The 12,374-nt window shown below is 34.6% G+C and overlaps 1 protein-coding gene across 1 annotated transcript; it reads right to left on the bottom strand.

The window, feature by feature from the left end:
* Positions 1 to 2,459, bottom strand: LOC123676522 (extensin-3). The gene is made up of 4 exons (XM_045612447.1): positions 2,393 to 2,459; positions 917 to 1,165; positions 681 to 860; positions 1 to 573 (listed from the first exon to the last, which is right to left on the bottom strand). Exons 1-4 carry the CDS (start codon positions 2,405 to 2,407, stop codon positions 475 to 477), a joined length of 543 nt encoding a protein of 180 aa, XP_045468403.1. The 5' UTR covers positions 2,408 to 2,459; the 3' UTR covers positions 1 to 474.
* Between the last annotated feature and the right edge of the window lie 9,915 nt (positions 2,460 to 12,374).

Below are 12,374 nucleotides of genomic sequence, written 5' to 3' on the forward strand. Positions count from 1 at the left end.
TTCGATATGATATTTTATTAAAGTATAAAAGTACACAAAAGTATAAAGATATTACATAGCCTAAGTAATACTTGTATAAAGCTTCTTCATAAGTTACCTATTATTTACAAATGACTTAACTTAAGACTGGTTTTAGCAGAAATCACAAGCTGACTGGACAACCCAATGTAAAAACATCAGGCGAAAAAACGAAAAACTACGACTAATAGACAATAATTCAAAGGAATTATTATCACTAACCGAAGATTTCGTTGACTCTCATACATTTTCACCGTATGATTTTTTTCAGAGTTTTAATACAAAAATAAACGGATGAAAGTAACCGAAGACTTCACATCGTCAAAGAATACTGCTTTTCTACTTAAGAACTATTGCGTGGCTTCTTTGGTCACATTCATCTAACCTCAATCATGCTTTAGTGTAAGAAATGAAATAACTAGAACTGGCAACGTCGCTATCTGAAAGACGATTCCTTTACTGATAACCACCAGCGGATGGAGCACCGTATGATGAAGATGGTGGTCCAGCATTGTCTGGTACACCACTGGCTGGGTATCCTCCGGATTCTTCCTTCTGTAAACAGGAAACCAATTTAAGAAAAATATAGATATAATTTATTATTTCTGCATTTCTGAAGTCTTGGCCGTTTGTACGACGTCTCCTGAATACGATGGTCTTACCTGAGTCTTGTATTTGATGAAGTATACTTCAGGCTTGCTTGGCTGAGTTGGAGCTGGTGTTGGGATGACGATTTCAGGTGCTTCTTCTGGTTTCTTGACCAAGACGTAGACGAGGGTCTTCTCTTCATTCTGAGGCTGTGCTGGGATGATAGGGGCAGTTGGGGTTGGTGGAGTTGGTGCCTAAAAAAATAACAATTTTAGTCAAGTATATCTAAGGGCTATAAAGAGGGACTTACCTTGATGAAGATTATCTTGTAATGTTTTTGAGCAGGAGCAACTGGGATTACTTTAGGTGGTGCTTGATATTCAGGCTCTGGTGGTGGTACATGGACGTATACGTGCTTGTGGACAGTTGGTTCTTGAGGGGGTGCTCCGTATTGTGGCGGAGGGGCTCCATAGCTGCCTGAAGGGGGAGCAGCATTGGCGTAGCCACTGAAGGGGGCTTCAGGCCTAGCGTAGGCGACTGCCAAGAAAGCTGCTACAACCTGTATTGTAAAAATGAGTTGGATGTAGCTAGGATTATAATCTCATAGGATTTAAAAATGAAGATCTAAGTACTGGAGCTGACTGGTTCAAGAAGATAATAAAATATCTTAATTAATATTCGCGTCGCAATGTATTCATCTCAAATTAAGACTCGATCAATTGCAATGGCGATCGGAAAGAAATAACGTGTAATAAACATACGATGATCTCAGGAAGGAAGCTAGTAGTTAAGGCCGCAATCAAAAGTTATATAATACCCGTATATTAAAACATGTAGTTGAAATAATAACAGGAATCGAAGCGTGGCTATTAGAGCGTCTTCTTTTTCAAGCTGGATGGGTAAACATTTTTTCACTTTCTAAGATGACGAAATACATGGTGGATATTGTTTTTGCCTTTTGGAGTGGAAACGAAGTTTGAAGGAAGGCGTCATCGGAAAATTGACTGTCTTTTCTGATATTTTCACGTTAGATAGGAAGATCTGAGAGATCGATGTTAATCTGGAGTCTGAATTGAAACGTAGTTGAAGATGTGAAATCACCATAAACGATATTAAATGGTTCTTTATATTTTAATTTCATGTGATAAATAACACCATCTTCCCAAATTGAATATCAATAAATAGTACCAAATTCTTATGAAATTGAGTACCTCATTGATCATAAAATACTATGGAAGAAAAATGAATTGTTTTTTCTGGGAGTTATTACGATGAATTGTTGTTAAAGAGCCTGAAACAAGTTAGAGGCGACAGACCCAAATATCTTATGTGCTCGTGTTCTGAAGTATTTTGGGGCCTTCAATCAAGAGACCTAGATAGCGAAATAGTGTGTTTTATAAGTCGATTTTCTCTAATAAAATCGAATTTCGGTTTCCAATATTAATGAAGGAATAAAGATCAATTGATTATGATTTTTTTTTCAAATTTTCGAACATTTATATTTTTTTTATCTCTAAATTTTTATCTTTGTTTGACAGTTAGGTATCTGAATATTTAATTTAAAGAAAATTGGATTTGAGATTGTTTACGAATATTGATTAAGAAATTCAATTTTTGGAGACAAATTGCTATGAGAAAACGAGTATTTTTCGGAGTTGAAATTTCGTCCAGGTATCCAACGACAATACACTGTGTCCCAAAAAGGAAAACCGGCCTCAACACGGAACCACAAATATTCACGAAAAGTCCTGTAGATTGCCAAATCACTTTATCACTATCAACCTACCACGAAAAATTTCATTCTGAACTTGTTAATCCACAGAAGGAGTCACTGAACAACTGACGATCTGTGATCTGCTTTTTCTTTTTATAATAAACATCCCCTGGTCGCGAACCGCTTGGAGATTTGGTGGTACCCATGAGGAACCATTGGGAGTGGGGAGAAGATGAGCAAGGTTGTACCTTCCTACAATTATCTACTTTCTTGTGGAATGTCTATTGCGTTGGCTGCATGTCCTGATAACCGTTCTAATTTCGATACACTATACGACACATATTGTGAGTTACGATGAGATCAATTCATGAATGGAAAACGTTACAAATTTTGGACTATGATTTATCATTTCGTCTTTTATCGTTAAATATCTCGAGACATATAATATTATATGATTTTGGACATTTATCAAAAAGAAAGGAAATTAATATACCTAGTGACGGGATTTGAACCCAGAGTCGTTCTTCACGAAACCCGAGAATGAAAAATTTATTGATTAATTATGATTATGTTCCGCGAAATGTTTTGAAATTTCATTCAAATCTCTAAAAAAAAATTGGGCGATGAACACAAGGATATTTCCATTAGATTTTTGGATTTATATGTAGGTAGGTACATTTCAAAAAGTAAACTGTAAATCAAGTAGGCGTTAAAATTTGTTTTCTTCAGACGATTCCAAAGGTTCATTATTTAGAATTCCTCCCGGTTGGATATTTTGTATTTTGAAAGACAATGTCAATTTCTAGCTCCGATTCTGACGAGAATTGATGATGCAATGCTGATAAAATTAAGACATTCTCATCCATTTTGAAAAATGCAAAACACACTGAGATGAACTGAAAACTTTGGATGAACCGAATGACAAATGATGCACCAACTCTACGTACCTAAGTATAAAGGATAGTTATCCAATATTGATGTGCAATATCCACATAGTACCTATACAAATTTTTTGAATTCCGATCAGGGGTCGGGAAGCAGATGCAAAAACTGAAATCAATTTTCAATTCGAAATAGCTTCTTTGTATGATATTTTCATCAATTGTGAAAATCGAAAACCACAATTGCGATCAGTCTCCGCGTGAGTGTAGAGGACTGTTTTGGCAACTTAGCGACATAGAGAATTTCGACAAAATATTAATTGTCGGAACTTTCTCGAAAAAATTTAATAAGAATCCAGTATTATCAGTATTGAATTCGAAAAATTACATTTGCTAGACCACTTATAATAGGTCAAGAGGTTTCGTTCAATATTATCACATCATTACACGTTTTCAATTTGATGAAATTGTCTTACAAAATGAGAAATTGATTATTTCGATAATAATTTATGCAAGAAATGCTGAAAGTAAATTTTATACATGGAAAGATAAGTGGCTTTAAGAGTTATATGCTCGATTTTTTTTTGCGTTTATTCAATCTTGCTATTCTGATTTCATTACTTAGTAGCAATTGCATTTATGCCATTATACATGGTGTTCCATCATTGACGTGATCCTTTATTACGGTAAAGGCCGAAATTTTCGCTTTTTTTCGTATCATTAGAGTTCCATTTTCACACAGGAAATATACCAGGTGCTCCAAAGAAGTGAAAATGACCAAATATATCTTTTTTCTTATGGAACACCTTATTTTTATTGAATTTTCAGATTGCATGGAATAAATTACCCCCAAGATTGTTCTGATTTCCATATGCTTCGAACTTGCTATTTTGAATAAGTCCAATATTAACGTTTGAATAAGTAATCAATGAATCATATCATTTTGAACACGAACTCCCAGTAGAGTTCTCAATGATTATTAAGAATCAGTATTCAGTATTTACTTCCATTCTTATAGTGTACACTATCATTCAAATTAATTCATTCATTTCTAAGTAATTGGGTTTTCCAAAGATCCTTCAATTTAGGAAAAATCGAAATATTACAAAACGGTAAGTTTCAAGCATATGGAACTTTGAACAAACTTGGGCTCATTTATTCCATGCAATCTTAAAATTCAATAAAAACAGGGTATTCCATAAAAAACTCATTTTCGGTCATTCACAATATTTCGAGACACCCCGTGTATTTCCAAACAATTTAAAATTATAGCTTTAAAGAACGCTAATGATAGTGTGTCAAAAAAAATTCAAAATTTCAGAGCTTAACTTTACCAACCACCAATGGTGGAACATTCTGTAAATTAATTTTTTTTTATTGAATTGATATGAAATTGGAAATTCTGAAATGATGCCTTGAATATTACACTGCTTTTCTTTCTCTGTTAATTCTCTGATTATCAACTTCCTGTGAGGAAAAACCAGACTCAGTAGATATGCCCGCAGGCTGTAAACAATCTTGAAATCCAAGTTTTTGAAGATATACTGTCCTCTAGAATATAATATCCTTCTGTAACAAAAGTACGAATGAGTAGGAAATAACTTGGTTGATTTCAAGAAGAAAGTTTCATGATAGTGGGTCCATTTGGAAATTTTGGAATCATGATACTTTTTTTTTTAGCAATCATCTAGTTTCGTTTTATTCCAATAGAAAAAAGTTATAAATCAGAAAAAAATGAAGTTTCAGCCATATAAAAGTTTTCCACAATTAGAACAGTTATATGCATAATTTCGAATTTATCACTAAAGAAATATTGTTTTCTATAATAAAAAACCTTGAAAAAATAATTTCTTCCAATTCAGGATCTTCAGTCCAAAATATTCAATATATTCACTGGTCAGTTGGGTAACTCGTATTAATTATTTCATATGACCCTTACGTCATAACTCATCAACAAATGAATTCATCTGTCCGCGTTTTATACAATTCATCATCATTAACCAATCATCCACGTTACCTATTGGGATATTTAGGTAAGCCTTGCCAATAACCATTGACCAATTGCGAAATTTTAAGGTATCAACAAAAAAAAAACATCAATCTAATCGAATTTATTTGATGGATCGGATCATCCAAAATAAGCAATGACTAAAATATAGATGCTTCAGAAATCATCAGCTCGTTTGATCTCTCCATTCGTTTGATTTTATTTCGCGAAAAAAATGCAAACTAGTGAATATTCACAGTGAGGAATACTAAATTAATAATAATCGTTTTATGAAACTGAATAATTTGCTAGCGATTTTTCTAAAAACCAGCCATCTTGTATTTGAAAAAATTGCCGATAGTTCAGATTCATCACAGGTCTTCCTTTTGTTTAACGGCTGGAATTCATTTGCCTACGCCTCTACTATAATTTCTTCAATTTTCTACTATTGTTTATTTGAGAGAGCTTCCTCCCTTCTGCATGTTACTTTTTCCTTCTATTTGGTTCATTGGAAGAGGTATTTTATTTGTCTGTCTATCTTATTGGGATTTGCATTACATTTTAAATTCCTTATTCTCGTGCTCTTTCGAGACGCTGTCTTCGTTTGTTAATTATTTCCTCAACAATTTCAATGCTCAATTCTTTTCTGATTTGTTGGTTACTTATATGCCATGGCGCTCCATGGTATATAAAGAATAATAATAATAATAAATATAAATAATAATATAAAGAAAAGCCGTTGGCCCTCCAACGGCTTTTCTGATTACTGTATTTTGTGTACTTCGTAACTGATCTTTCTTATTGTCCTTTGTTTTATATCTGTTTACTTTACTCCTGCATACGTAATTCTTGGTACTAGTACAATATGTATTATCTTCAGCTTTTTTTCTAAGGAAAGTTTACTCTTTGGGTTGAGTAGCGGGTAGAGTCTCCCATGCAGTTGCCTTGTCTTTTTCCTCTTTTTTTCTATAACTGTTCGGTAAAATTCTTCTTTTCATCTGGAGTTACTCCTAGGTATTTTGCTTCCCTTTTCCTTTATATCGTCCTATTTTCTATTTTGACGTTTTCTGTTTTCTCTTTCTTTACTCCCAAGTAGAAAGCAACTGTTTTCGTCGACTTTGAATCTCCATTTCTTGAAGTATTCCATCAGTTTACCTAAATCTATATGTAATTTCAATTTTTTCATTGTTTTCCGTGTTCTACTCTAATAGTAAATAGCGGTGTCATCTGCAAACTGTGCTATCTTGCATATATTCATTTTTGGTATGTCTGCCATGTATAAGTTAAACAACAGCGGTCCTATCACCGATCCTTGGGGAACTCCGGCTTCAATTTCTCTGATCGTCGATCTGGTTCTATCGATATTCAGAGTATTGCCGCATCTTTTCTGATTGCGCTCACATAAACTTCGCTGTCGGAATATGACCTTCTATACACTTCGTCACCCACGGGAAAAAAGGAAGTTTTTCATTTCGTTCACATGGTATGAATTATCTTTAATAAAATCTAATCAGTGGCCTCACCACTATTATTATTGATATTCAGGAAAATTATTGTCTATATGTTGACGAAAAGCTTTTCGAAAAGAACTTTCGTATATTCGAATAAGAATGTCAAGTTTTCCTCATGCAAGCAAATAAGCTGTTTATTGTAATTGCATATGACTTAATCGTTAGGTACCAGTAGTTTCTCTTACACTTGTGTACTTAAGGAGCCTATTCCTTTCTTGGTCGATGACAATTAAAATGTCCCATGCCCGAACAAAGGTCTGTATGTCCCATGGAAATAAATCATACCTATACTGTTTGTGAAAGTGAAGGAAGACGTTTGCTGAATGATAATTGGATGAATGTGTTATTATTTGCAAATGAGTTGTATATTCGTCAATGGTACTTAAGAAATGAGGTCTTGAAGATGCAAGGCAATGGGATACTCATAGAAAGCAAGGAGAGGGAAAACTAATATGTAAGCATATTATATCATATTGCAGTAGGGTATTGCGTTCAATTATTCTGGAAACTATGCTGTTCCTGGACGTTTTCTTTGAAGGAGTGCATTTTAAAGGTAGTACTTTCATCAATCCCTGTACAATTTAAAAACTACATACTAAAATATAGCAACGTAAGTGAGTGTAGGTACTCCGTAGAAGTACAACTTTGCTTTCGTCGTTTTTTTCCGAAATTCGAGGATTTATTGTTGAAAACTGGTTATATATTTATGATTCAAAGTATTGTCCATCGGTGATCACTACTTTCTTCCACCTTTCAGGCAGCGTATGAATCCCGCGTTGAAAAAACTTGTCATCCTTTGAAGAGATCCAAGAATCGATCCAATTTTTTACTTCTTCATAAGACCGGAAGGGCTGGTCAGCCAGGCCGTGTGCTATTGATCAAAAGTAATAGTTCGAGTGAGCAACGTCTGGAGAATACTGCGGGTGGGATGGGACTTTCCATTTCAACGTTTCCAAGTATGGCTTGACCACTTTCGGAAAATGGGGTCGAGCATTGTCATTCTGTAAAATCATTTTATCCTGTCCCCGATGTATTGCGGCTGTTTGTCTTTCAATGTTCGGCTCAAATGCATTAATTGCGTTCGATAATGATCGCCTGTGAATGTTTCAGTCAATTTTAACAACTCATAATACACGAGGCCGAGCTGGTCCCACCAAATATTGAGCATGACTTTGGAACCGAGAATATTCGGTTTGGCCGTCGACGAGGAAGCATGGCCGGAATATTCCAATGATTTTATGCACTTGGGATTATTGTCATTAACCCATTTTTCGTTTACAGTCACAATGCGATGCAGGAATCCCTTCCGTCATTGCCTTGTAAGCAGCTATTCACAAGCAAACAAACGCCGTTCGACATCTCTCGGCTACAAATCGTACGGCACCCAATTTCCTTGTTTCTGAATCATTTCCATGATTTTCAGGCGTTTTGATATTGCTTGTTGCATTACTCCCAATGATCCTGCCAAGTATTGTCGCGTTTGACACGAGTCTTGATCAAGTAATGACTCCAATTCTGCATCTTCGAAAACCTTCTCTATTCCACTGCCATGCTGGTCTTTGACGCCGTCTTGAAGCGTCGGAATCACTCTCGGCACGTTCTTTTACTAATAGCGGCCTCACCATAGGTATTTGAGAGCATTCGATGAGCCTCAGCCTCAGATTTCTTCATATCGAAGCAGAAAATCAAAACCTCCCGCTAATAAAGAGAATTTGGTTCTCAAACCAATGATATGTAATCGAGAATGGCGTTATGTTTACAAATACCTAATCTTATTGTATGTCATCTTCGTTCTATTCATTTCGATTTCCACTAACCGCTACAACCATCTATTGCAAAACGGCGGAAGCAAAATTGTACACCTAGTATACCATGTTGAAAAAAATTTACAAGGAACTTATATTGCGACCACATCTTGATCTCGCTTGAATGTACTACTCACACGCGTTGCTGTGACGCAAACCTAACGTAATATTTGCAGCCTTTCAGCACAATTACAAGCAATTTCATTTGCAGCGCAAAATTCAAGACAACATTCTGAATTCTGATCCGTTTTGAAAAACTCAAAACACAATTGAGATGAACTGAAAACATTGATAAACTGAATGACATATGGTGCACTCCAAGTCGGCGTGAGTATAGATATAGGATAGCTTTCAAATTTAGTGACAAAACTTATTTCGATAATTCCTACAAGTTAATATGAATATATTATATTTATTGTCTGAATGTTTCCTAGAAGATTGAAAGAATTCGTCAATATAAAAATGAAATTCGAATGAAATTTCGTGGATACCTGGTAAGTGTAGAGCGTATGGAGCATTGAAGGACGCATAGGGCGTACCATACCTGCCAGTCCTTATTTACTTAAAAGGTTCTGTGCGAGACCTTGGTTTGGTCAAGTGTCATACTGAGGGAGCTGAGTTGGCTGAATTTGTCATCAGTGAACCGAACCTTATCTTTGTAGATCATTCCCGACTCAAAATTTGAAAAATATAGATATCGTGAAGAAATGCTATAGCGCTTATAAAAGTGTGGTGACAAATAATGATTTTGGCTTATTATATGCTATAAACTGACATTCACTAATGTCCCCACTAATATCATTATCAATAATATAATTTGTTCCTGGATTAGGCCCTTGTGGAAACCCTCCACTTCTTAAAGAAAAACGAGATCTACCCTTGATTCCTCAATAATGAAATTTAAAGGGGTCACCACCAACAATTAATGTTGAAATATCTGCTAGACAATAACGTAATAAATGTACGAATTACTAACAGTTTTATACAATGAGAAGATATGTGTTAAACTATAATTTGATTGAGGAAGTGTAGAATCGACGAAACCATTATTATGTTCAGCCTTTTCACTTAAAATTCTAGCATTTCGACAAAACGGTCTTTCTTATTTGGTAACCTCCGTTAACAATGGTTGTGTGTAAAAGAGCGGTTCTTCTTCTACTTGTCGTGATATGGTTGGTGATGGTGATCAACCAAGCGGGATAAATGTTATATAATACTCGGTTTGATGCCAGAGAATTCGCAGAGTCAGCTTTATATGGTCTGGAATGGTGTCTGCTATCTATCCTAGTATTAAATTTGGGAGGTTAAAAATCAACAGATTAGTAATATCTCGGTTCTTGGACTGATGATGGTTCATTGGAAGAAAGATAAAAATTCTCTAATATGATTAAAAACCCACGTTTCGAATTTATATTTGTTCTTCATCAGGGGGTGATTTTGCCACAACTGAAATTTTCATGACTTAGTGCTCCTCAAGAGCAAGGCTTTGATAACACGTGATTTTTTTAAATTTAATAAATGTGTTAGATCTCAAATTGAAATATGATTGAAATGAATATTTATATTCATCAATATTTATTTTACATGTAAAGATTATTTATTCATTAATTAGAACAAAACTTGAACAAATTTTCCTTTCTATTGATGTAGTTATAAAGCTGAATTTTCTCGATACCCTATACAAAAAATAAATTTCAGCAGACTGTGTTGAATAATTTCTCAGATATCTAACTTTTTGAATATTCAGGATGAAGACAATTCTTTACTCACGCGGAGTAGCATAATTTATAAAATATTGAAACAATATTCTGGATAACCTAGATAACTGGTAAATTATAGGTACTCTAAAAGAAAATTGGAGATCTGCACTGTATATAACCTATTTGCCCCATTGTTTGAAATTTTATATTCCTGTTCATTTCAAAACTGTAGATTTGTTCTAGTTGAAAAAATTGCTTATTCCATCAAATGAAAAAAAAATTTCAATACATCATTGATATGATTGAAAAAAGTGATATTAAACAGAAACTATACATCAGTTTGGTATTCGTTCATGATATATAATGTAATATAAAAAGAAGAAGCCCTGAAGAAGGAGGAAATCGCCTCCGAAACGTTGGCAAAAGTTAAATTGTGAGAATAAAATAAAGCATTGTCCACATTCCTGAAAAGTTTTTTTTTTATATTAAAAAACTATACATTTTTTGTGAAGAAAATCAATGAGGTTATTCTAAACTGCCACACGAAGTTTTTTTTCAAAAATTGAAAACATCGATCAAGCTATTTCCGCACAGATTCAAAAAGAATCTCTACTTAAGAGACCTAGTGAGAAAGGTAGTAGGTATGTACCTATACACGAATTGACCATATTCACCGTCGCCATATTGCTGTGCGACAATACCAACTACCCAGTGTTCCCAACGGAGAAATATTGAGTTTACTAGAAAAATACCGCTAATATCAAAAATACTATCAGCCATAGAGACTATTCTTCTACTGACTATTTCCAAAAATGGAGCGAAGCCTTCATTTATACACTCGGCCACAATTAATTTGTTCAGAAAACCACCTTTCACTAATGTTTTTATTTCCAAAAGGTGAAATTTTTGCAAAATATTGTCCCAAACAAGCCTATCTGGCGTAGCAGCCAGAAAAGGTACACATTAACTTTACGTATAAACTTTATATTGTGGAATTTTTCTAGTAAACTCAATATTTCTTCGTTGGGAACACTGGGTAGTTGGTATTGTCCCACAACAATATGGCGACGGTGAATATGGTCAATTGACCATATTCACCGTCGCCATATTGTTATGCGACAATACCAACTACCCAGTGTTCCCAACGGAGAAATATTGAGTTTACTACAAAAATACCGCTAATATCAAAAATACTATCAGCCATAAAGACTATTCTTCCACTGACTATTTCCAAAATTGGAGCGAAGCATTCATTTATACACTCGGCCACAATTAATTTGTTCAGAAAACCACCTTTCACTAATCTTTTTATTTTCAAAAGGTGAAATTTTTGCACAATGTTGTCCCAAACAAGCCTATCTGGCATAGCAGCCAGAAAAGGTACACATAAACTTCACTTTTAAACTTTATATTGTGGAATTTTTCTAGTAAACTCAATATTTCTTCGTTGGGAACACTGGGTAGTTGGTATTGTCGCATAACAATATGGCGACGGTGAATATGGTCAATTAAACAGCTGCATTCGAGATCCGAACCTACCCTGAAAATTCAAAGTCTTTTCATCCATTCATTTGAAAGTTATTCCCTTAACGTCCGTCCAGAACGGTCCACACTTGTCGTTGGACACTATTTTCGGCTCCAAATTTGGAAAATTACATACATTTAGATATGAAGACAGAACGACCAGTTTGGAGAAAGAGCGCGCTAAAAAAATTCTGGTTGTTGAAAGTGAAACAAATTTTCGAGAGTTACAATAGTTTTAAAACGGAAAACGTGTTGATGTGATGTCATTATTGTGTTGACAACGATCATGGCACACATTGAGAAATGCAAGTTTTTAAGCCATTGATTAGATGTGCACTGGAATGCGCAATGGAAGACAAAGATCTCGCAAATAGATATTGACTAACATAAGAATATCTTTTTCTCAGTTTTACAGGATACAAAAATTTAATAAATTTTCCATTTATATATAGCATAACAATTTGAAGCTTCATTCAATATTCTATTTGAAGTTTTTCGATTTCACAGTGGACATAATAATCTAAGAAATATTTCCCACACTCTTATTCACAGAATGCTGTCATCTTCAAGAACCAAACTTTACTCAAGTAACATTTCGAGTTGCGACTGAAGTCAAAATTTGAAGTTAACCTCTAGAAGGCATAGT

This window comes from Harmonia axyridis, chromosome 3 (assembly GCF_914767665.1).
Source record: "Harmonia axyridis chromosome 3, icHarAxyr1.1, whole genome shotgun sequence".
Taxonomy (NCBI): domain Eukaryota; kingdom Metazoa; phylum Arthropoda; class Insecta; order Coleoptera; family Coccinellidae; genus Harmonia; species Harmonia axyridis.

Excerpts from the sequence above, each read along its gene's own strand:
- LOC123676522 (XM_045612447.1), bottom strand. Across the intron at positions 861-916 it reads ACAAGATAATCTTCATCAAG|GCACCAACTCCACCAACCCC; the intron begins GTAAGTCCCTCT and ends TTATTTTTTTAG. Across the intron at positions 574-680 it reads TCATCAAATACAAGACTCAG|AAGGAAGAATCCGGAGGATA; the intron begins GTAAGACCATCG and ends TCCTGTTTACAG.